This window comes from Macaca fascicularis, chromosome 16 (genome assembly GCF_037993035.2).
Source record: "Macaca fascicularis isolate 582-1 chromosome 16, T2T-MFA8v1.1".
Taxonomy (NCBI): domain Eukaryota; kingdom Metazoa; phylum Chordata; class Mammalia; order Primates; family Cercopithecidae; genus Macaca; species Macaca fascicularis.
In genome coordinates this window covers 71,576,555-71,602,315 of record NC_088390.1, presented here as the reverse complement: position 1 = coordinate 71,602,315, position 25,761 = coordinate 71,576,555, and the positions used below count along the sequence as shown (strand labels likewise).

Genomic DNA, 25,761 nt, shown 5'->3' with positions numbered 1-25,761 from the left:
CTGTGCCTGTCCACAACTATATATTTTAACTCTGCCATTGTAGTGTAAGAGCAGCCATAGATAATATGTAAATGAGTGAACATGGATATGTTCCAATAAAACTTTATTTAGAAATAAAGTTTTTTACAAATACAGGAGGTGGGCCGTATTGGGCCTCTGGGGTCTATTCCAGGCCAAGGCTAAAGTGCAAGCTACATCACCTGTCATGGCATGAGGAACGCTGGTGACCAGGACCCTCTGGTTCTGCATTCGGACCCCTGTCTCTGGGTTCTGCATGTCCTTCACGAGCGCTTCAATCTGTAAGACAGAAGGGGAAAAAGCCGACTGATGAGAACAATTTTGAAAGTTGTGCAGGGCCATTTCCACTGCACTGAGAGGGATCTCAAAACGCAAAGGCAGACACCGGGGTTCCCCATCTGGTACAGGAGCCAGGTGGGCACTGAGTGACTCTAATGCAGCCAGGACTAAGGTGTGCTCCACAGCCACAGATCCCATCCCTGCGTGTGAAGACTCGCACATTCATCCTGACTGGGAGATTCTGGGGTGGCTTTAAGGAAAGATGGAGCTTAACGAGAAAGGATTTTGCTGGGCCGGGCGCAGTGGCTCACGCCTGTAATCCCAGCACTTTGGGAGGCCAAGGCGGGCGGATCACGAGGTCAGGAGATCGAGACCATCCTGGCTAACATGGTGAAACCCTGTCTCTACCAAAAAAGACAAAAAAATTAGCCAGACGTGGTGGCGGGCACCTGTAGTCCCAGCTACTCTGGAGGCTGAGGCAGGAGAATGGCGTGAACCCAGGAGGCGGAGCTTGCAGTGAGCCGAGATCGTGCCACTGCACTCCAGCCTGGGCAACAAAGCAAGACTCTGTCTCAAAAAAAAAAAAAAAAAAAGAAAGGATTTTGCTGGACAGAAAGTGATAGAACACCATGGGCAAAGGCGTGGAAGGATGACAGCTCCCAGGGTTAGTGGAACAGAAAACAGCAGGAGTTGCGGCTGGAATAGCCAGTAGAGGCCAGATCACATGGACCTCAAAGCCACCCCTGCAGTGTGGATTTTGTTCCAGTGACTGTTCCTGGAGAGCATTTTGGAAACGTGGCCCATGACAGAGAGAAGAACATGAAGTAAGAAGTACGAAGAAGTTTGCAGAGGTAGAGAAAAGTGCAGTGACCTCTTCAAAGCTATTGCATACAGCCCAGGTAAGAAACAACAGTGACCAGGCACAGTGGCTCACGCCTGTAATCCCAAATTCTGGGAGGCAGAGGTGGGAGGATCGCTTGAGTCCAGGAGTTTCTGACCTGCCCGGGCAACATAGTGAGGTCTTGCCTCTACAAAAAACTTAAAAATTATCTGGGCATGGTGGCACATGCCTGTAGTTCCCAGCTACTTGGGAGACTGAGGCAGGAGGATCACTTGAGCCCAGGAATTCCAGGCTACAGTGAGCTATGATCGCACCACTGCACTCAGCCTGGGTGACAGAGCCAGACCCTGTCTCTTTTTACAAAAAGAAAAGAAATGACAGCGCTTCAACCCTTAGCACTCCCACTCTTCGTACTCTCAGCAGAGCAGGCAGATGGGCTTTCCATTATTTTAGAATATGTCACTCTTCTGCGTGACTGTTCCACTGCAAGGGCCACTCGACACCGAGTAAATGATAAAGTTTCCCTACTGGTCTACATGTTCGGGACCTCCTTCCTCTCTGACTTCTTTCCTACCACTCCCCACCAGCTCCCTCTGATCCAGCCACACTGGCCACCTTCCTTCCCCCAGTCATACCAAGGACACTCCTGGCCAGCCTTGGGTGGGTCCCATGCTCTGGCTGTTCCCTCTACCTGGGCCAGTCTTCCCAAGAGACCAATTTGGCTCCCTCCTCACCTCCTTCCCCTTCTGACGGTCTCAGGAGGCCCACCCTGACCATTCCTAACGCTGCAACCCTGAACTCCACCCTTGGCATTCCTGACCCCCTGCTCCATTTCTCAAGAGCATGCGTGTTCTTCAAACATACAAAATAATTGACCTAGTTATTACATTGTTGATGGTGCATCTCCCTTTGCTCCTGGAAAGTAAGCTCTTCCTAGGGGTCTTTGTCTGTTGTTGTTTGCGGCCGGATGTCAAGTGTCAGGAAGCGTGCCTGGCACAGAGGTAGTACCCAGTAAGCAGGTGATGTGTGAATTAATAAATAAATGAGGCAGTGGCCAGGAAGATGGTAAGGAGGCATGACTTTCAGAGCCCTAGAAGAGCAAAAATAAACTGTATTTGCAAGTGACTGAGTGGTTCACTGAGGGCGACACAGAATAATGCCAAGGTTTGGAACTTATGCGACCAGAGTTACCAGTGACCAAACTAGAAAATGCAAAAGAAGAAGCCACTTCTGAAAGCAAAGGCATCTGCCTTGGCAGGTCGACTGCAAGTGGCTGCTGAGATTCCCACAACGTCTGGGAGGTGATTGGAAACGACTGCCCCGGGTTCAGAAGAGACAGGGTCAGAGGCATGAATTAGAGCCATGAATGTCAGGGAGAGTTGAAGCTAAAGAGAATCAAGAAACTGTCCGAGGAAGCCTGAACTGCAGGAAGGCAGCCACAACGACAGCCCTGACTATCTTTAGAGTTGTTTTTATTCATTTTTATTACTAAAAATTATTTCCCACTTGAAAAAATCAGGCCGGGCGCGGTGGCTCAAGCCTGTAATCCCAGCACTTTGGGAGGCCGAGACGGGCGGATCACGAGTTCAGGAGATCGAGACCATCCTGGCTAACACGGTGAAACCCCGTCTCTACTAAAAAAAAAATACAAAAAAAACTAGCCGGGCGAGGTGGCGGGCGCCTGTAGTCCCAGCTACTCGGGAGGCTGAGGCAGGAGAATGGCGTGAACCCGGGAGGCGGGGCTTGCAGTGAGCTGAGATCCGGCCATTGCACTCCAGCCTGGGCAACAGAGCTAGACTCCGTCTCAAAAAAAAAAAAAAAAAAAGAAAAGAAAAAATCAAATGGAAATAATATCAACTGAAGGATTTATTTTTATTTTATTTTTTGAGGCAGGTGTCCCTCTGTCGCCCAGGCTGGAGCACAGTGGCACGAACTTGGCTCACTGAAACTGTCACTTCCTGGGCTCAAGCAACTGTCTTGCCTCAGTCTCCCGAGTGGCTGGGATTACAGACACATGGCACCACGCCCGGCCAATTTTTGTATTTTTAGTAGAGACGGGGCTTCGCCATGTTGGCCAGGCTGGTCTTGAACTCCTGACCTCAAGTGATCCACCCGCCTCAGCCTCCCAAAGCGCTGAGATTATAGTCGTGAGCCACCTCATCCAGCCTGAAGGATTTTTTTTTAAAACAAACTGGATGTTTGACACTAGTCAACAAAGATGACTAGAGAAAACCCAGGTGTTTCTCTTGTTATTCGGTGTTTGCTACTGACCCTGACAAAGCTTCATGTGCAGAGGTTTCAAACTTCATGTTCCCCTAGAAAAGCCCCCACTAACGGGAAAGCTGTCTACTCCCCATGTCCCAGATGTACTTGCCAATGGTCAGTTGGTCATTCGACATCCAGGCACAGTCATGATGGACTCTAGGAAACCAGAGAGAAGCAGCTGTGGTCCCTGAGCCCAAAGATCTCACTGACCAGTGCAAGCATATTCCAGGATAATGCACAATGTGCAATGACAAGGGTGAGTCTATGGTGTCATGTGAACACAGCAGTGCCTAGGGCTGGGCAGGAGGGAAGGACTCCTCCTAGATTGATTTTTCTTTCTTTTTTTTTTAGACTGAGTCTTGCTCTGTTGCTCAGGCTGGAGTACAGTGGCGCGATCTCAGCTCACTGCAATCTCCACCTCCTGAGTTCAAGCGATTCTCTTGCCTCAGCCTCTCGAGTAGCTGGGATTACAGGTGCCCACCATCACGCCCAGCTAATTTTTGTATTTTTAGTAGAAACAGGGTTTTACCGTGTTGGCCAGGCTGGTCTCAAACTCCTGATCTCAAATGATCCACCCACTTCGGCCTCCCAAAGTACCGGGAGTACAGGCATGAGCCACTGCGCCCAGCTTCCTAGGTTGAATTTTACAAAGTTTAGCAAGTATTAGGAAGCAGAAAGAGAAAAGGAGCATGGGTGAGGGTGTTCCAGGCGGAAGGGCCACAGGAGCAGAAGCACAGAACGTGAACCAGCAGCGGGGAACAAAGCCCTTTCCTGCCTTCATGCCCAGGGCTCTCTCCTGAGGTCTGGGCTGCTGCGTGCAGCTGGACATCCACGTGGAAGGCTGCTCTCACACCCAGTCTGTCCACATTCCCACCATTACCCGAAGTAAAACATTTCATCCATTTACCTGTTTCCCCTCTCCCCTTCATTTAGCCACCTTGCTTACACCATCATCAGTCTCTTGGCATTGAATTAAACAACATCTCCCAACACTGGCTCATTAAAATTTACAAAATCCTTTTGTGATCTGAAGGTACTTGCTTGCGGTCCAAAGAAAAAGCACTCAGGCTCTGTGGGATTTCCCTTCTCTCTTTACTGTAGGATCTTGGGCAACTCACTTAACCTCTCTGAATCTCCTTTCTCTGCCATAACATGGGCACCATGATAGTATGTGGACTACTAAATGATTCTATAATACCTTAGAATTTAATTAATTTGTGGCTTTATAATCCCTTAGAATTATGTAAAATGCTCTATAAGGAGAGATATATGTTATGTATGCATAATGGTATATGCTGTGTCAGGAGAGACGTATGTTCATTGCTATGGTTCGAATTACTAATATTAGTAGCATTCATACTAATACATTTTGAAACTTTGCATGCAGGGTTGTGTTTAGGTGCCCAGGAATAGAAACCCAGGTCAACAAAGCAAATAAGTATAGGTATTTATGGAGCATGTATTAAGAACCCTGTACTGCAAGGATACAAGGTAAAAGACATATACCCAGTCTTCAGAGAGTTGAGCAGACAGTTACATGAAAATAAAAAGTTAACTAATATGAAAGCTAGGAGTCTGAATGCAGAGAAAGCTCAGTTCACATCTCTGCTCCAATTTAGAAGCTAGAGGCTTTAGGTAAATTGCTAAATTTCACTAGGACTCATTTATCTGTAAAACAGAGCTTACAATAGTATCAGGCCCGGTGTGATGGCTCATGCCTGTAATCTCAGCATTTTGGGAGGCCAAGGTGGGTGGATCACTTGAGGTCAGGAGTCCAAGACCAGCCTGGTCAACATGGTGAAACACCATATCTGACAAAAATACAAAAATTACCCAGGTGTGGTGGCAGGTGCCTATAGTCCCAGCCACTTGGGAGGCTGAGGTGGGAGAATCCCTTGAACCCAGGAGGCAGAGGTTGCAGTGAGCCGAGATCACATCACTGCACTCCAGTCTGCACAACAGTGAGACCTTGTCTCAAAACAAAAACAAAAACAAAAAAACACCAAAACCATTCATCATAGGGATATTGTGAAGACTAAATGAGATTAAGCATACAAAGTATTTCATATCATTCTGTGCACAAAGTATTTATGAAACAGCAATTGCAAGTCAGACATGGTGGCTCATGCCTATAATCCCAGCTACCCGGAAGGCTGAGGCAGGAAGATCACTTGAGCCCAGGAGTTCAAAACCAGCCCGGGAAACACAGGGAGCCCTTGTCCTCCTCCCCCTGCCCACCCCCCCAAAAAATAGCAACTGCAGAGTGGCTGAGATGATCATAAAAAGAGTGCAGAGAGGGCCAACAGAATCTCCATAGATGGTGAGGACCCGGCTGCACTCCAAGGGAGGGGTGGTATAAGAAGGACTTAGGTTTCTTAATTCAGAAATGGAAAGAGATTGAAATGGGAACCCTGAGCACTGTTGGTAGAAATGCAAAATGGTGCAGCTGCTGTGGAAAACAGTATGGAGGTTCATCAGAAAAATTAAAAATAGAACTACCACAGCATCCAACAATACCACTTCTGGGTATGTATCCAAAAGAATTGAAATCAGGCTCTGCAAAAGATACCTGCACCCCCATGTTCACTGCAGCACTATTCACGTTAGCCAAAATGTGGAAATAACCTAAGTGTCCACTATCAGATGAACAAAGAAAATGTGTTCTATGCATACAAAAGAACATTGTTTGGCTTTTGAAAAGAAGGAAATTCTGCAATATGCAAGCAAATGGATGAACCTGGGGTTAATTATGCTAAGTGAAATAGGTCAGTCACAGAAGGACAAATACCACATGATTCCACTTACATGAAGTACCTAGAATAGACGAATTCATAGATCAAATATCAGAATGGTGGTTGCCAGGGGTCAGGGAGAATGGAAAACGGGGAGTTGCTACTCAACAGACATAAAGAACTTTCAGTTAAATGAGATTAATACATTCTAGACATGTACTGTACAACATTGTACCTCAAGTCAACAATATTGTATTATGCACTTAGTTTTGAAAGGGTAGATCTCATGTTAAATGTTCTTACCGCAATAAAATAAAAAATTTTTAAAGAGAGGCCGGGCACAGTGGCTCACGCCTGTAATCCCTGCACTTTGAGGGTGAAGCAGACAGATCATTTGAGGGCGGGAGTTCGACACCAGCCTGGCCAACAAGGTGAAACCCCATCTCTACAAAAAAACACAAAAATTAGCCGGGTGTGATGGCACATGCCTGTAATCCCAGCTACTCAGGAGGCTGAGGCAGTAGAATCACTTGAACCCGGGAGGTGGAGGTTGCAGTGAACTGAGATCACGCCACCGCACTCCAGCCTGAGTAACACAGTGAGACTCTGTCTCAAAAAAAAAAAAAAAAGTTTTTAAAAGAGAGAGAGAATGATCCAGGTGCATTCAAGGTGACGGGTCATTCAAGGGAGTCCTGAAGTGGAAAAACGCTACCTGCCGCCTGTCACTCAGGCAGCCTGAAGCTGGAAGGCTCCCACCTTCCCAAGGAGCGTGGGACCATGTCCTAATTTGATGCTGAGGGGTGAGATTCCCTACTTCAATCTTTGTTGCTAAACCAGCATTTGCAGCTGAACCATGATTTTGAGAAATGGGCCAAGGGCAGGTACACAGCTGAGGCCACTCTGAGCACAGAGCCAGCCAGCGTGCAGAACCCAGGCAGCTCCAGGGACTCCCAGTGCAAAACTGACTGTCAGCTTCCTCTGCACGGATACATTCTCGGCTCACGGAATTGTCTTTGGAACAAGGACTCAGAGCCATAGTCCTCGGCCATCTGCAGTGTCAGGACTTGGCGGCATCTGAGGTCACTGGGTCAGCTGTAGGTCCAGCAGCAATGAGGGGAGCAAAGGGACAACCCCAGGAGGGTGTTTGCGGGGCGCTGGGAGGTAGAGCTGCTGCTCCTGGGAGTGGCCCAGGGAACGAAGGAGCCGACAGGTTGCGGGAGTGACTCCTTCTGGAGTTCTCCACTAACTGTGACCTCAGGTCTCCATGGTACCCAAGAAGTGCCTGATTTTCTTTTGTTTGTTTGTTTGTTTTTGAGACGGATACTCACTCCATAGCCTAAGCTGGAGTGTAGTGGCGTGATCTTGGCTCACTGTAACCTCCACTTCCCAGGCTCAAGCGATTCTCATGCCTCAGCCTCCCAAGTAGCCAGGACTACAGGCACGCACCCCACGCTAATTTTTTGTATTTTAGTAGAGACGAGGTTTCACCATGTTGCCCAGGCTGGTCTCAAACTCCTGTGATCTGCCCGCCTCAGCCTCCCAAAGTGCTGAGATTACAGGTGTGAGCCACCACGCCTGGCCAAGATTTTCTTTTTTTTCTTTTTTTTTTTTTTTGAGACGGAGTCTCGTTCTGTTGCCAAGCTGGAGTGCAGTGGCGGATCTTGGCTCACTACAACCTCCGCCTCCCGGGTTCAAGCGATTCTCCTGCCTCAGCCTCCCAAGTAGCTGGGACTACAGGTGCACACCACCAAACCCAGCTAATTTTTGTCCTTTTAGTAGAGACGGGGTTTCACCATGTTTGCCAGGATGGTCTCAATCTCTTGACCTCGTGATCCGCCCGCCTTGGTCTCCCAAAGTGCTGGGATTACAGGTGTGAGCCACCATGCCCGGCCAAGGTTTTCTAATATGAGGGCCCAAGACTCCTTTTTCCCACATCAGCTGCTGGATGAAAGGCTGCCTTCATTCAAAATGGTTTTTATTAGATGTAACAACAGCATGTTATAAAAACAGGGAGTCCATATATTGGAGAAGACATATAATTCCACTTTAAAAGTTAGAAACCTGGCCGGGCGCGGTGGCTCAAGCCTGTAATCCCAGCACTTTGGGAGGCCGAGACGGGCGGATCATGAGGTCAGGAGATCGAGACCATCCTGGCAAACACCGTGAAACCCCGTCTCTACTAAAAAAATACAAAAAACTAGCCGGGCGAGGTGGCGGGCGCCTGTAGTCCCAGCTACTCGGGAGGCTGAGGCAGGAGCATGGCGTAAACCTGGGAGGCGGAGCTTGCAGTGAGCTGAGATCCGGCCACTGCACTCCAGCCTGGGTGACAGAGCGAGACTCCGTCTCAAAAAAAAAAAAAAAAAAAAAAAAAAAAGTTAGAAACCTGAGTTTCTCCGATAGAAAGTTGGCAGATTTGATTCCTTGTCTTTGCATTTAAAAAAAAAATCGAGTTATAAAGACTTTGAAAATAATCTTCAGAGGAGGAATAATGAGAGTTATTTTTAAAACACAATGAGGGGAGTCAGATTTCTTTCTAGCAGGTGTGTCACCCTTCACAGAAAGAAGGGCTGGGTGGGAGGAGGGAATGTCACGTGAACCTCAGGAACATTTTGAGGGAGTTCGGCCCATTGGGATCCCGATCCTTTCTCCTCAGACCTTTCCCCGTACAAATTCCTCTGAGGCGTCTCCTCAGTCACCCCAGGAAACCACAGAACTCTAGCTATGGGCTGAACTGCGTCCCCCTATAAATTCGTACATTGAAGTCCTAACCCCAGTACCTCAGAACGTGACTGCTTTTGGAGATAAAATCTTTAAAGAGGTAAAATGAGGCCAGGTGCAGTGGCTCACGCCTGTAATCCCAGCAATTTGGGAGGCTGAGATGGGTGGATCATTTGAGGTCAGGAGTTTGAGACCAGCCTGGCCAACACGGCAAAACCTCATCTCTATTAAAAATACAAAAAATAAATAAATAAATAAATAAATAAATAAATAAATAAATAAAAGCCAGGAGTGGTGGCAGGCACCTACAATCCCAGCTACTCAGGAGCTGAGGCAGAAGAATCGCTTGAACCCGGCAGGCAGAGGTTGCAGTGAGCCGAGATCGAGCCACTGCACTCCAGCCTGGTCACGGAACGAGACTCAGTCTCAAAAAAGTAAAAATGAGGCTGGGCATATGGCTCATGCCTGTAATCCCTGTACTTTGGGAGGCCGAGGCGGGCGGATCAAGAGGTCAGGAGTTCAGGACCAGCCTGGCCGATATGGTGAAACCCCGTCTCTACTAAAAATACAAAAAAATTAGCCAGGCATGGTGGCGGGCACCTGTAGTCCCAGCTACTCGAGAGGCTGAGGCAGAAGAATCTCTTGAACCCAGGAGGCGGAGGTTGCGGTGAGCCGAGACCTCGCCATTGTACTCCAGCCTGGGTGACAGAGTGAGACTCAGTCTCAATAAAAATAAAAAAATAAAAGCGGTGAAATGAGGTCACAGAGTGGACCCTAATCCCCTATGACCAGTGTCTTTATGAGAACAGATTAGGACACAGAGAGACACAGAGGGAAGATGATGCGAGGACAGAGAGAGAGCAGCCATCTGCGAGCCAAAGAGAGAAGCTTCAGGAGAAGCCAACCGCGCCACACTTTGATCTCAGACTTCCAGCCTCCAGAACTGTCAGCAAAGAAGTATCTGTTGCTTAAGCCACTCAGTCTATGGTTCTTTGTGACAACGGTCCTACAAACTCATACAGACTCTGTGTCCTATATTCAATCAGAAACATCCCTTCCCCTGCACAAAGAGGGGAGAATCTGAACTGTTTCCTGAGTTCTCCAGGGAGTGAGATGCCCTTGCTATTCTGCTGCAAACTTCAGCAGACCTTGCACTCTCCTCCTTGTGTCCTCGGGGGCATCCTCACCCTCAAAGGCCAACACTCTCATTCCCAAACGCACTCTGCTTCCCAGCTCCTCCCAAGACAAAGCATCAGCCCCGCTTCGTTCCCAGGCAACATGTCAGTGCTGCACAACCAGGCCACCGCGGGACCCTGTCTGACCCCGTGTTGGGGAGAAGGGTGTCAGGGTGTCAGCTGCACCTTTCCCCTCTCAGATGCCAACGTGCTGAGGCATGACAGTGGGCGTGCCAGGGAACCCCGACATCACAGAGGGATCAGGAATGAGGGCTTTGATGGATCTGACATCCCACCCACCACGCCCACGCTGCTCCTCACATTAAGGAGCTGTCACTCATGGCGGAAGATCTCTGGGGCTGGAATTTTCCTTTAAGCTGGAGAAGGCACCCGGGGGAACAATAACAATCGGTACTTTTCTATACAGAGATGGGAAAAGTGACCCAGAACTGCAGAGCTGTTTTTCTAACAGAGGAGGATGTGTTCCTGCTAATAAGCCTGGCCACACAGAGTCCAGCCACCCTCCCGCTGTCTCGCCCAATGTCTCCCAGACGCTCAGACACAAGCACTATGCCCTAACCAGTGCTTCGTAGTCTTTCACCAAAATCTGCTCTTCCCACCCTGGTCAAAAGCCTGGGAATTGTTCCAGGCGACCCCAGCCAAGATGTGGCCAACTTCTGTTGAATGGGCTTTTTTATCCCTTTTTTTTTTCAGGCTGGAGTGCAGTGGCACGATCATAACTCACTGTGGCCTCAAACTCCTGGGCACAAGTGATCCTCCCACTTTAGCGTCCCATAGCTAAGACTACAGGCAAGTGCCACCCTGCCCAGCTAATTTTTTTTTTTTTTTTTTTTTTTTTTGAGACAGGTTCTGGCTCTGTCACCCAGGCTGGAGTGCAGTGGCACAATCCCAGCTCACTGCAACCTCTGCCTCCTGGGTTCAGGTGATTCTCATACCTCAACCTCCCGAGGAGCTGGGACTAGAGATGCTTGCCAGCACGCCCAGCTCATTTGTGTGTGTGTGCGTGTGTGTTTGTATTTTTGGTAGACACAGGGTTTCACCATGTTGCCCAGGCTAGTCTCAAATACCTAGGCTCAAGTGATCCACCCACCTTGGCCTCCCAAAGTGCAGGGATAAAGGCGTGAGCCATGGCTCCTGGCCCCCAGCTATTTTTTAAATTTTTTTGTAGAGATGGGTCTTGGTACGTTGCCCAGTCTGACTGCTTTTGTTTTCAACACATCTCTTACCTGCCCACTCAATCCTGCCTCCGTGGAACTTCTTCTAACCCGTCTCCCGAACTATCAGGTTCTGCCTTCCAGCTGTGGCATCTGTCTCCAGCCTCCGGGGTGCTCCTTCGCTCAGGGCTCTCAACCATGGCCCCATCGACGCTTGGAGCTGGATCATTCTTTGGGGGTTGGTGGGGGCGGCTGTCCTGAGTGTTGTAGGATGTTTAGCAGCATCCATGTCCTCCACCTACTAGATGCCAGGAGCACCCCCAGGTATGACAACCTAAAATGTATTTAGACATTGCCAAATGTCCCTGGGGGCTTTCATCCTGACTGCACATTCAAACCCCCTGGAAAACTTTTCAAAAAGGGCAATGGTTAAGCCTGGCATGACGGCAGGCACCTGTAAGTGAAATTACTCAGGAGGCCAAGGTGAGAGGATCCCTTGAGCCCAGGAGTTTGAGTCCAGCCTGGGCAATATAGTGAAACCCCACCTCTAAAAAAAGAAATTGTTTAAAAAAAAGAAAACCAGGCCGGGCGCGGTGGCTCAAGCCTGTAATCCCAGCACTTTGGGAGGCCGAGACGGGCGGATCACGACGTCAGGAGATCGAGACCATCCTGGCTAACACGGTGAAACCCCGTCTCTACTAAAAAATACAAAAAACTAGCCGGGCGAGGTGGCGGGGGCCTGTAGTCCCAGCTACTCGGGAGGCTGAGGCAGGAGAATGGCGTGAACCCGGGAGGCGGAGCTTGCAGTGAGCTGAGATCCGGCCACTGCACTGCAGCCTGGGTGACAGAGCAAGACTCCGTCTCAAAAAAAAAAAAAAAAAAGAAAAGAAAACCAGGCCGGGCATGGTGGCTTACACCTGCAATCCCAGCACTTTAGGAGGCCAGGGCAGGTGGATCACCTGAGGTCAGGAGTTTGAGACCAGCCTGACCAACATGGTGAATGTGTTGTAGAGACGCGGGTCTCTACTGAAAACACAAAAATTAGCCAGGCATGGTGGCAGGTCCCTGTAATCCCAGCTACTTCGGAGGCTGAGGCAGGAGAATCACTTGAACCCCGGAGGCAGAGGTTACAGTGAGCCGAGATCTCACCACTGCTCTCTAGCCTAAGCAACAGAGACAGACTCAAGTCTCAAAAAAAAAAAAGAAAAAAAAAAAAGGAAGGAAGAAAACCAGTGGCATAAAAAGACCAATGCTTAAGCCTCACTTCCAGGCCAAGTAATCAGAAACTCAAAGTACGGTGAGTTGATATTAACGTTTTTTAAAGTGCAGTCCAGGTTGAGAATTACTCATTCCCTCTCACCAGAATCATCTTTCTAGCTTATAAACCAACTCATCTTATTCATCCCTGATTTTCAAACGTCAAACAGCTTCTCATTAAACACAGAAGTCATTAAACTCTGTAGCATGACCTAGGAAGCCCTCCAGTTCTGGGCTTTTCTTTTAGTTTGTTTGGTTTTTTGTGTTTGTTTTGTTTTGTTTGTTTGTTTTGAGACTGAGTCTCGCTCTGTCACCCAGGCTGCAGTGCAGTGGCGCAATCTCAGCTCACTGCAGCCTCTGACTCCTGAGTTCAAGCGATTCTCCTGCCTCAGCCTCCTGAGTAGCTGGGAATACAGGCACATGCCACCACGCCCAGCTGATTTTTGTATTTTTAGTAGAGACAGGGTTTTACCACATTAGCCAGGCTGGTCTTGAACTCCTGACCTAGTGATCAGCCTGCCTCGGCCTCCCAAAGTACTGGGATTACAGGTGTGAGCCACCGCACAGGCAGTTCTGGGGAGTTCTTACCTACCAGCCTTCCCCTCCATCAATGCCAAGCTCACTTCCTGCACACTTGGAGCCAGCTCTCCCGACCCCCAGGCAATCTCCCAAACCACCCTGCTACTTTACATGTCCATGTTTTGTATTGCCTAAAATGTCACTCATTTCCCCAACCTCCTGGCCAAAAACTACTGACTTCTTATCATTCGACTCCATTGCAAGCCCCCTTGTGAAATCTGTCCTGATCCCCCGTGACCCCAGATAGAACTGACCACCCCCTGCTTGGTGTTACATGTATCCTCTACCAATGTCTGTCACAGCCTATGGAACAATTCTTGTCTCCTTGTTTACATATCTGTCTTTCCCCACTAGACTCTAAGCTCCTTGGTGCTCCCAGGACCTGGCATCTAGCCCATAAGTGCCCAATTACGTGTCTGTATTGAATGAAAGAACATTACAAGCAAGAGATACCAAACTCTGCCTGAATATCCTCAATATTTCTGCTTCTGCATTCCTTTCTCAGGCAAAAAGAGCTGCCAGAAGCCACACAGGAAAACAAAGCTGTCTACCAGAAGGCTTCCCCAAGAAAGTCCATCCTATGGTGAATCCCAAGGGCGGTGGTGGTACTGGCTTGGAGGGTGATCTGGTAATTGCAAAGGGGAATGGGCCATCCCCAGAACAAGAGTCCATGGGTGCCGGAACCACAGGAGGCCACCTACCTGCGTTCATCTGTCCACTGTGTGCCATCAGCTAATTCCCCAGCAAAGCCTCTGCCTCTTTCTACCACATCTTAAACGAGCCCAGGCATCAGAGGTGGGCAGCAGCATGGCTGGTGGGCATGCTGACCCATGGTTACATTGAGATTGAGATGGAGGCATGGGTGTGAGAACCTCAGGAATCGCACAAGGACCTTTCTGACCAGCATGGCTCTCCCTGGCCCCATGACAGCTGTCATTTCTCAAGGCTGGAGCTGCAGGGGCACAGAGGATACTGAGTGAACTCTCTTAGTTCAGGGAGAAGGCATCCCACCCATTCCTCTGGCTCACACCAGTGGCCTTTTTTTTTTTTTTTTTTTTTTTTTGACAGAATCTCTGTGTCACCCAGGCTGGAGGGTAGTGGCATGAACTCGTGAACTCAAGTCACTGCAACTTCCACCTCCCGGGTTCAAGCGATTCTCCTGCCTCAGCCTCCCAAGTAGCTGGGATTACAGGTGCCCACCACCACGCCCCGCTAATTTTTATATTTTTAGTAGTCACAGAGTTTTGCCATGTTGGCCAGGCTGACCTCAGCCTCCCAAAATGCTGGGATTACAGACATGACCCACTGCATCTGGCCCACCAGTGGTCTTCTTAATTTGCAAATCTGCCATATCACTTGCCCATTCCAATTTCTGTAGTGGCTCTGGACGAGATAAAACCAAACCTTTCACAGGTCTTGAAGGCCCATATGCACCTGCTACCTCCGCCTTCCTTTCCAGCTTCCCACTCCCCTTGCACTTCAAAATCCATCCATTACAGAACACGGCCCCACCCCCCTAGCTTTCGCACGCCTCTGTGCCTGCACTGGTCCCTCTGCCTGAAACATCTTTCCGTTTCTGCCTGGAAACCCCTGTGTATCCTTCAGGTCTCCGCTCTGTGTCCCTAAGCACATTGAGCCGGGCTTTCCCACAGCCTCCACACTCTGCCTTACATCATGGGAAAGCTCCTGGCATTGCATCACCACTTGTGACAGACAACGACCACTCCTGTATTTCTTCCTGGTTTCACCATCTAGTGCTGCGTGACTGGCAAGCCGCTTAGACTCTCTGAACCTCAGCTTTCTTCTTTGTGAAATGGTGACCATAACCTCCAGCTTATGAAATAGATGAGATAATGCACATTAACGCCCCTCCCCACCCCATCATGGACACAGACAGCGTACTTCATCACATGCACAGAATGAGTGGTGAGTGACAGTTACACCCAGGTCCACACTTTTTAGTTCCAGGCCCTTCTCCAGAAAGCTGGACATAGAATGCAGCTGGGTCTTCATTAAGGATCGCCTGGCACAGGCTCTTGAGGCCTGTTCTGCAGAACTTTATTCTGTCCCCTGCTCCAAGGAGCTCTGTGACATGACCAATACATACACAGATATACAGGATAATAGACAGGCCCTTACCAGCACAAGGTCTAGGGAAAGAGCAATGCTGGAGGTGCGGCAGGGTCTGTAGGGCACAGAGAAGGGAGCTGTCCTGCCCAGGGGCATTAGGAGAACCAGCCTTCACGGACGAGGGGTAGCTGAGCTGGGCATGGGAAGAGAAGTGGAGCTTGGCAAGCGAGAGGGGGAGAAAGGACTTTCCCAGCAGACGGACCCTGAGGCATGAAAGGGCACAGGTTCCTAAAAAGGAAGGAAGTCTTTGAGGCAGGAGCCCAGGGGTGCCTGTGGCTGCTTTGTTGTTTCCCAGAGGGCAGGTGTGGAAGGCAGGCAGGCAGGAGGCAAAGCCAGGAAGATGGTGGGAGCGGGATCCTGGGTAGCCAGGGTGCTCAGGGGAAGGTTGGACTTTATCCTGGGAATGTGGGAAGCCAGTGGAGGGTTTCAGGTCAAGGAGGTCACCATTGATTTGGGGGAAAAAAACTGTGTGTAGGAAAGATGTCATGGAGGAGGGGAGGCGGGGTGGAAGAGGGGGAGCTGGGATGCAGGAGGGGAGGTTAGGGTAGAGGAGGGGTAAGTTAGGATGGAGGAGGAGAAGGCTGGGGAGGAGGAGGACAATGGGGTAGAGGAAGGGGAAGACAGGGTGGAGGAAGAGGAGCTGGGGTGGAGAAGGGAAAGGTGGGTGGAGGGGGGAGAGCTGGGGTGGAGGAGGGGGAGCTGAAATGTAGGAGGGAGAGGTTAGGGTGGAGGAAGGGAGACTGGGGTGGAGGAGGAAGAGTTTGGGTGGAAGAGGGGAGGCCAGGGTGGAGGAGGAGATGCTGGGGTGGAGGAGGGGATGTTGGGGTGGAGGAGGGGATGCTGGGGTGGAGGATGGGGAGTTTGGGTGGAGGAGGGGAGGCTAGGGTGGAGGAGAGGGAGTTTGGGTGGAGGAGGGGAGGCTAGGGTGGAAGAGAGGATGCTGGGGTGGAGGAGGGGTGGCTGGGGAGGAGGAGGGCAGCCTGGGGTGGAGGAGAGACTAGAGACCAAGACACTAGTTAGAAGACCAAGGTAAAGAGAGGAGAATCTACTAGAGAAGAGTCGTGATGGAAAAGAATGCCAGAGATTCAATAAACAAATTGAATATCTCCAGACAATTACTCTCTGAGCCCCCAAGCCAGAGCTGTCCTGCCTGGGAGGAGGCAGTCCTAGAGTAAATCCTGGAAGATGATGTGTGGCTTTGAGATAGCCGACTTAGGCAGTTTCTTCTGCTTTTAGTAACTGGTATCTGCAATACAGGCTCTCAGGGTTCTTTCTGAGGGAAACAACATCCAGCCTGTCTGCTTTATGGATGATACCCACACCTCTACTACCCAGGAGATGAGCACGAGCATCTTGAAGTAGGTGGACCAAATGCAACCAACTGTCCCGGGGTCCCCAGGACTGTCCCGGTTTTAGCACTGAAAGTCCTGGGCAAATCAGGACAGTGGTCACCGACTATACCAATTTGCTGAGCTCCAGGGGCTCAGGGAGAGCCCAGCTCGTCACAAAACATTCAACTAATTCTACTTAACAAGATAAGCCTAAGAAGATGGACACTACGCTGTGAAAAGTGGCTATGGGTGGGAGGAAGGACAAAGACGTGACCCGGGACCGAATCCTCCATAGATCTCTTCTGACAGTGATTATCTCAGAAGCTCAGAACTAAATGAACCACTTTGTCCCCACACACATCACCCCACAGGTGCATTCCACCTCCCACATGTCCATCCTGTGTGCACACCCTGTGCCCGGACACTTTGTCTGGGAAAGCATTCACAAGGGAAGCGAAAAGGTTGGGACTTCTGCCGCCAGCGCAGACAGAGAGATGCACAGATAGACACACTCAAATGAGGGCTCTTTAAGGTGGCCCTTTATCCTACAAATCACCCCGTTTTCATGGGCTATGTGTACACACACACACACACACACTTTAAAATAGTGCAGTTTTGAATCAGAAAAAAAAGGCAAAAATGGTAATGTCACATCTGGTCGTCTTACAACAATATCAGCAGGCTGTCTCAAATCTGCCACAGCCTGAACTGAACCTGCCTCTCCCGAGTAACAGGTTGTTTTCACCTCCCGCAGACCATCCGCGCTGGCTTCAGATTCTCCACTACAGGCAGGGCACACGAAAACCTAATTATTATAGTCATCAATATCGACACACACAGCAAAGAAGTCACTTAATAAAATCGAGCAGCACAAATCGACCCAAAGGGGTGCCCTCCACTCCTGCCCCACGTGTCCTCGGACGCCTCGCAGACGCGGTCCCCCGCCCGCCTCCCAGGGCCCAGGTAAGGGGCCAGGGTTACCTTTTGGAGAAATGCCATCCTCGGCCTGTACTGCTGGCCTTGGTGTCGGATTGTCATCTTGGCCCCTGGAGGGATTCACAGCCAGAGCACCAGTGGGAGACAAGAGGAGAAGCCCCCCAAGTTCGAAAGGCAGCCTGGCTCGCCCCAGCCCTGGGCGTCGACGGGGAGGCGGCTGGGCGGGGAGGGCGCGGGCCGGGCCCCCCTGACTCTCACTAGGCGCCGCTGACTTGGAAAGCAGCTGGAATCCGCGCCAGCCAATCCGCGAGCGGTGCCGCGGGCTCATTAGCATGCGCTGCACGGGCGCCCACCTGCCGCCAGGGGGCGCTGTCCGCCCCTCGCCGGGACCCCGCGGAGCAGTAGGTGAGACCCGCAGGGCAGGGCCCCGGGAGGAGGAGCAGGAGGAGGAGGGGGACCTGGTGGGATGAGCGAGACATTTAACTTGGGGCGGAGTTATGCAGAGAAGTGACACAAAGAGCCCTCACTAATGCAGCGCGGTGGAAAATATGGACTTTCCTATTTCAGCTCTGCCATTAACAAGCCGGCAGCCCTGGGTAAGTTCCTTACAATCTCTAAGTGTCAATGTCCTTCACTCAAAAGTAAAAATTGGAAAATGGGATCATAATAGATGAGGCTGCTATATAGAAGAGGATCATATAGAAAAGGTTGCTATACCATTTTAATGAGGAGATGTGTAACACAGTGCTTGGCCCTCAATAAATGCTTAGAAAAAAAAAAAATTAGAGGTGGCGATTTATTGACCCAATAGCACAGGAATTGCTAAGATGTGGGTTTAAAAAGAGAGAGCAAAGAAGTGAAGAAGGAAGAGGGGAAGGTTATAGTGCTCACCGGGCTAGCTGTCTGGCATTGAGCGAATTATGTTTTACTTCTCTGGTTCTTAGTGTTTCGGTTAGTTGGTTGGTTGATTGGGGTTTGCTGTTGTTGTTGTTGTTTAACTTTTTTTTGAGACAGGGTCTTGCTCTGTCACCCAGGCTGGAGTGCAGTGGTGTGATCACGGTTCGTTGCAGCCACAACCTCCCAGGCTCAAACAATCCTGCCACCTCAGCCTCCCCAGTAGCTGGGGCTACAGGCATGCGCCACCACCCCCAGCTAATTTTTACAAAAACCGTTTGTGGAGAGGGTTTCACTATGTTGCCAAGGCTGGTTTCAAACTCCTGGGCTCAATCGATCTGCCCACCTCGGCCTCCCAAAGTGCTGGGATTACAGGAGTGAGCCACTGCAGCTGGCTGGTTTGCTTATTTTAATAGACTTTATTTTTTAGAGCAGTTTTAGGTTCACAGCACAACTGAGCAGAAGGTATAGGGACATGTCATATATCCCCTCTCCCCACACAAGCACAGCCTCCTCCATGATCAACATCCTCCACTGGAGTGGCCCATTTGTTACAATTGATGAACCTACACTGACACCACATTATGTCAGCATTTTCATCATGAGAAAAATGCAAGGATGAAGCCTCTAAGTTACTATCATAAAGCACTTTCTCTTAAACATACTCGATGGTTATTGAGTGTAGCAGATAAAATGTTTAAGTTGGAAGAAAACAAGAAAGCGTTTACCTTAGAAAGGCACAGTCAACCAATGTCCCTTTAAAGCAGTGGTTCTTGGCTGGCTGTGGTGGCTCACGCCTATAATTCCAGCACTTTGGGAGGCCCAGGCGGGCGAATCACTTGAGGTCAGGAGTTTGAGACCAGGCTGGCCAACATGGCAAAACCCTATCTCTATTAAAAATACAGAAATCAATCAGCCTAGTGGCGCAACCTGTAATCCCAGCTACTCAGGAGGCTGAGGCGCAAGAATCACTTGAACCCAGAGGCTGCAGTGAGCCAAGACTGAGCCACTGTACTCCAGCCTGGGTGACAGAGTCAGACTCTGTCTCAAAAAAAAAGCAGTGGTTCTTATCCATTCTCACAGGTGATATTTACCTGTAAGAATCTGATGAAAACTATGGACACTCAGGAACACACACACACATACACACACATACACACACATTCACACAACACTGACTGAAGTTTGCAAACAATTTCAAGAGGTTCATGCCTGGGCCCTCCTGTGCCTTTTTAGGAATCCCTGATTCAGAGCCTCCAATTTAGAGGACCCCGGACGCTGCAGCGATCCATCCATGCGGAAGACCAGAGATTCTGCCAAGCAAATGGAACCACTGAGAAGTATGCTCCTGGTGTGAGCTGAAATCCTAAGAAAATGCTGGAATATCTTGATTTTTTTCTCCTAAAGCATCTTTTGAGCCTATTGTCATGCAGAGCACATGCTGGGATCTGACCAAGAAGATGAGCTATGAAGTTCCTTCCAACTTCAGCATCCCTTATCTCTAGAAACCCTAAGCATCGAGAAGATAAGTGGCTTTCCTAAAATGAAGGATGGGAAAAATTATTCAGGAGCAAAGAGAGGCAAGAATACAAAGCGCTTTGCTCACTAATAGGATAGGAGAGGCCTCAGTGCCTGCCACTCTCCTCCCCATCCCTTCTATCAGGCCCTGCTCTCCAAGCAACTACGTTTTGTGGGACCCACCTTTGCTCACTGGACCAGAGCTGCGGGGCATGGGACCCAGAGGCCAGTTCCCCACACGACAGGACCATGATGTGGATCTGAAAAACGGAGAGGAGCTTGTTAGATTATTACCTTCACAAATGTCAGCTAGAGTCAGATAAAGTCAGGGCCACAGGAAGCTGAGACCAAACGCAAGCTGAAGTTATGAGGAAGGCAAAATGAAAGGTGAGCAGAAGCAGCCGATCAGAAAAGGGAGGCAACCAGGCTGGGCGCAGAGGCTCACGCCTGTAATCCCAGCACTTTGGGGGGCTGAAGCTGGTGGATCACCTGAGGTCAGGAGTTCGAGACCAGCATGGTCAACATGGCAAAACCCCATCTCTACTAAAAATACAAAAAAAATGAGCTGGGCATGGTGGTGCATGCCTGTAATCCCAGCTCCTCGGGAGGCTGAGGCAGGAGAATCGCTTGAACCTGGGAGGTGGAGGTTGCAGTGAGCCGAGATTTGCACTCCAGCTTGGGCAACAGAGGGAGACTCTGTCTCAAAAAAATATACATATAAAAGAAAAGAAAAAAAGGGAAGCAAACAAGCTGAACGGAGAGCAGCGGGAGGGGCCATGACACAGACAAGCCCCTCAGATTAAGCTGGGTCAGTGCCTTCCCAAGGGCGAGGGTGTCTTCGGGAATCCTCCCACATTATCTGAGTCTTTGTTTCTTGCAACGGAAAGAGCCTGTCATGTAACATGGTATTCAAAGTTTCATGCCCGTGTCCTGGGGGAAAAAAATTGATTTAATTCATCGATTTATTTAATCAACAAACATATTGTTTGCCAGCCATTGTGGTAGAGTCTGGAATTCAAAGCAGAATATGACTCAGTCCTTTCTATGAGAATAAGACCAGAAAAATACAAATATAAAAAAGGAAAAAAAGAATGTGATCCAGTTCCTGTCTCAAGGAGCTCAGAGTTTAAAGTGGAAAAAGAATATTTAAAAAAAAGTTATAAAATAAAATCTATGTGTAATGAAGATGTAGCCAATGCAGTACAGGGTTTTGTGGAAAGGCACCTCACCCAGCCCGAACGGAAGAGAAGACCAGGAAGGCTTCCTGGAAGAGGAGTCTTAAAGAAGATAGGAAGTTAACCAGGTGTAGGGGCAAACAAAGTTTCCTCACAGAGAACAGCACAACAAAAGGTGCAGAGGCAAGGATTAACATAATTTGAGGGTGATGACTAGGAGTTTGTTGGACACAAGGTCAGGAAGTTTGGAGGGGTCAGGCATGGTGACTTACGCTTGTAATCCCAGCACTTTGGGAGGCCGAGACGGGAGAATCACCTGAGGTCAGGGGTTCAAGACCAGCCTGGCCAACATGGTGAAACCCCTGTCTCTACCAAAAATACAAAAATTAGCTGGGTGTGGTGGCAGGCACCTGTAATCTCAGCTACTTGGGAGGCTGAATGAGGCAGGAGAATCACTTGAACCCAGGAGGCCAAGGTAAGCCAAGATCGCACCACTGCACTCCAGCCTGGGTGACAGAGAGAGACTCTATCTCAAAAAAAAAAAAAAAAAAAGTAAAAAAAGAAAAGAAAAATTTAGAGGGTTTGGGTCAGGGATTAAATGGAAAGGGACATAAAAAATGTTTTATATCTTGATGGGAGTGCTGGTTAAACAGGGAAATAAGTTTGCCAAAACTCATCAACTATTCTTAAAATTAGGGCATGTAATTATATGTAAACTGTACCTCGAATGTAAACTTTACCTCAAGTAAAAGGTTGGCCTTGTCATCTCAATGCTTTGGGAGGTTGAGTTGGGTGGATCACTTGAGGCCAGGAGTTTGAGACCCAACCTGGATAACATAGTGAGATGCTGTCTCTACAAAAAAGTTTTAAAAATTAGCCAGGCATGGTGGTGCGTACCTGTAGTCCCAGCTGCTGGGGAGGCTGAGGCAGGAGGATCACTTGAGCTCAGGATCACTACTGTACTCCAGCCTGGGTGACAGAGTGAGACCCTGCCTCAAAAAAAAACAAAAACAAAAAAAAACAGGCCAGGCACAGTGGCTGACGCCTGTAATCCCAGCACTTTGGGAGGCTGAGGCAGGTGGATCACTTGAGGTCAGGAGTTCAAGACCAGCCTGGCCAACATGGTAAAACCCCAGCTCTACTAAAAATACAAACATTAGCTGGGCATTGGGGCAGATGCCTATAATGTCAGCTACCTAGGAGGCTGAGGCAGGAGAATCACTTGAACCCGGGAGGCAGAGGTTGCAGTGAGCCGAAATCATGCCACTGCACTCCAGCCTGGGTGACAGAGTGAGACTCCATCTCAAAAAAAAAAAAAAAATTGACCAAAAAAAGCAAATAGTACCTTGCAATAAACCAGTACTAAAATTAAATCCTCCTGTGACTCTGACTGAGTCAGTAAATGGACGTTCCATTATCATCAACATCAACATCATCATCAGTTTTGTGACTAGCATCCTCTGCATCATTATCAACAAAAGAGTGTGATTCAGACCCTAAGCAGAGTCATGCTGCCCTGGGTATTGTACAACGTGATCTACATTGTCCTGGACCTTGTTCCCTGTAGGCTAAAACCTCATCCCAGTACAATCATGTGTTCATCCAGACAGAACACGCAAGCAGCAGTGCCCTTTAATGTCCAGGTCTAAGATCATCTCAATAAAATATCGCAACACCTCTAGTCAACCCAACAATTTAGTTCAGTCCAAGCGCTGCACTAAAGCTTAAAAGGACATGTTGCCTGCCTTTGTGCCCCTCTCAGAGTCTGGGAAAAGAAACATAAATTTAAACAGTTCATTTGGACATGATGGATGTTTCAGATCGCTGCCAGGCCAAGACTTCCATGAAGGGACTTCTTAGAAGTGTGGCAGGGTTAAAGGAGCCACTAAGGGATGTTAAAGATCCCAGGTAATATAATAGTGACCATGGGAAGCTGTTATCCATTATCTAGGCATTTAAGGATGGAAAACCAGAGCCCTGCTGGGAGGGGGGGCTGTCATCTTGGAGAGAGAAAGCCTGAGAGAATACATACCCCGGCTCTCTCTCCTCCTGCCCTCCATCTCCTGTTTCCTCCCAGTGTTCAGTCTTGACCCAAATCCAGAGGGCAATGGGTCTGCAGTCTTTTAGAGTTAGCCTCCTGCAGCGCAGAGGCAGAGAAGGGCAAAAATTCTGGGGGCTGGAAAGGACACAGGGGAGTCACACTGTGAAGAGGCAGCACATGGGTTAAATGTCGGTGGTAGTGTGCACGCCCAGATCTCAGTCTCAGAGTTCATCCTCTGTCCCCAAGCACTTTGGACAACTCAGGTACAGCACCTCCCACACCTGCCCTGACCTGGACAGAAATGGTGTCGGGTTCATCTGACTCCCGGAGTCACTGCCCATCCTCTACCCTTGCTTACGTTTCATCTAATTGTCTTGTGTGAAAGTACTGTAAGTGTATACTACATTTGCAATTCTAAAAAAAATCATACAGAGAGAAAAACCTTCAGATGCATGAATGTTTCTTCTTAGGTCCTTGTAGCCAATACAGCATGAAGACATACTCTGGTAGGAAACCAAAGGGCATTATTTTCCACGCTGAGCATATCAAGCCAGCTGGGCAGAGTCTCTATGCACCTCATGGGTCAGCCCAAGTTCAACAATAAAGGGAAGTGACGGTTGGACACACCCACCTTTATCTCTGCACTTTCATATTCTCCACAAAGAAGCCATGTTGGACCTCTGGAAGCTGGCCAAACCTGGTGGCCCGGGGTGTTTGATCAGGGAAAGAAGGAGAAAAAGAAGAGTTGGTACTTCCTAGACGGCTTCCTGCCTCTTCCTCATCTGGGGGTTGTTCAGAAACTATTTCAACCTAGTGGGGACCACCAGCTACCACCACAAACCACAGTCCTATCATAGAAACCTGGTTCCTCTCAATTTTTTTTATCCTAAATTAAATTCACTGGATGCATCCAGAAAAGATATTTTTCACATGCATTGCTCGAGATGAACATAGCAAAAAAAGAACAAATCACACCTTTCTCTGTTCCCCACCCCTTCCCAATTCTGTAGGGTACACTTCCATCTAAGGACCAGGTCAGATTGGAACTGCTGAAGGGCATTTGCTACTTGTTTTAAGGGTATTATTATGTTTTATTATAGAAAATTTAGAAATACAGAGTTTTAAAAAATGACAGTATGGGAAAAGGTACTTTTATGACTTATAATAAGCTTTGGTTTTAAGACAGTGCTGGGATTAGCAGGGTGTGAAGACCATGAAGCACAAGATGTGTGCCCTTGTCCCTCCGCTGCCTCTGACCAGATAGGAGCCTTTTGTTCACAGCTTCATGGAGTATAATTGGCATACAATAAACTGCACATATTTAAAGTGTGCAATTTGATACGTTTTGGCATATATATATACCCATGAAACTGTACACACAATCAAGATAGGGAAATTATCCATCATCCCCCAAAATTTCTTTGCACCACCTCTGACCTTCGCCTCCTCCCCTACACTGTCCCCACATAACCACTGACCTGCTTTCTGTCACTATGGATTAGTTGGATGGGTGACTTTGTTTTATTTTTTTTATTTATTTATTTATTTTATTTTTTAGCTCTGTTGCCCAGGCTGGAGTGCAGTGGCACGATCATAGCTCACTGCAACCTCCAACTCCTGGGCTCAGGCAAACTTCCCGCCTCAGGCTCCTGAGTAACTGAGACTACAGGCATGCACCACCATGCCAGGCCAATTCTTTTATGTTTTGTAGAGACAAGGTCTCGCTGTGTTGCATATGCTGGACTCCAAATCCTGGGCTTAAACGATTCTCCAGCCTCAGCCTCCCAAGTAACTGGGATTACAGATGTGTGCCACCACACCCAGTGAGGATGGGTGACTTTGATCAAGTTACCTAACCTCTCTGATTCTCTGGTTTCTCACTAGTAATATGTAATTTCAAAAAGAAACAGACGTGAATTCAAAACTCCCCTCAAATTTGGAAATCCTATGAGGTCAGTATTCTGAGGAGAGTAAAAAGCTCAATCAGCCCTGAGGTGTAGCAGAATGGGAACAGTGCTCCCCCTAAGTCAAGGCCCTTCTGAACTTAGACCGACCACCCCAAAATGGGACTCCATGTGGCAGACATTCAAAAGAGCTGAGGGCTACCAACAACATTCCCCACAAGTTGTCACACAGAGATCAGGGATGGGGCAAGAGGAACCTACTTTAGAAAAGAGACCTCAGGAAAATTACTAATCGCTGCACTCCATTTGTATTAATCTTACTGAAGCCCCTTTCTTTGGCCAAACACTCCCACCCTGCAAAGGATGCTTACACAGAATGCACGCCAACGGAGGGTCCTCTACTGACACTGGCCCCCAAGATCCACCTAGAGGCTTGTGCCTCCCTCAGTGTTTCTGCCAACTGCCCAGGTTCCCCCCTTGCCCTGACTGTGACAGGATGGCTACGGTACCACAGCTGTGTGGATCGGGGGGGATCCCACCTCCTCCTTCAGCTTCCACCAGCCACCACCACTCTTTGTAAGGAGCTGAGATGGTGGTAGGGAACAAGCATCTGTCTTATGGTTTTCCAAAGCAAGGGATTTTCCAAAACTCCTGCCCGTTTTACCCTTGGTTTTCCCAGAAATGGAAATGTCTGGAAGGGCACAGGAAGATGATTGATACAGGAGACACAAAGAAAATAAAAACATTAACTCCTGCAAGAATGCATTTTTAATCCGGTTCAGGTGTTGCTTCT

The 25,761-nt window shown here is 48.8% G+C and overlaps 1 protein-coding gene across 10 annotated transcripts in view; it reads right to left on the bottom strand.

Moving 5' to 3' along the window:
* Positions 1-25,106, bottom strand: part of RGS9 (regulator of G protein signaling 9) — a 100,860-nt gene extending 75,754 nt beyond the window's left edge. For 7 of the 10 annotated variants that reach the window (XR_012426029.1, XR_012426030.1, XM_074020142.1 and 4 more), the window contains exons 1-2: positions 17,482-17,692; positions 201-297 (exon numbers count right to left, since the gene is read on the bottom strand). Coding sequence is in view for 5 of the 10 variants with exons in the window: in XM_045374567.3 (XP_045230502.1) it covers positions 201-297; positions 17,482-17,538 (154 nt within the window). In the remaining 5 variants the exon portion in view is untranslated. Of the gene's footprint in view, positions 1-200; positions 298-11,275; positions 11,538-17,481; positions 17,693-20,031; positions 20,109-21,763; positions 21,877-23,695 lie in introns of those variants that run through there. The other 3 variants (XM_065531864.2, XM_045374569.3, XM_065531865.2) reach the window with 3 other exon arrangements.
* Between the last annotated feature and the right edge of the window lie 655 nt (positions 25,107-25,761).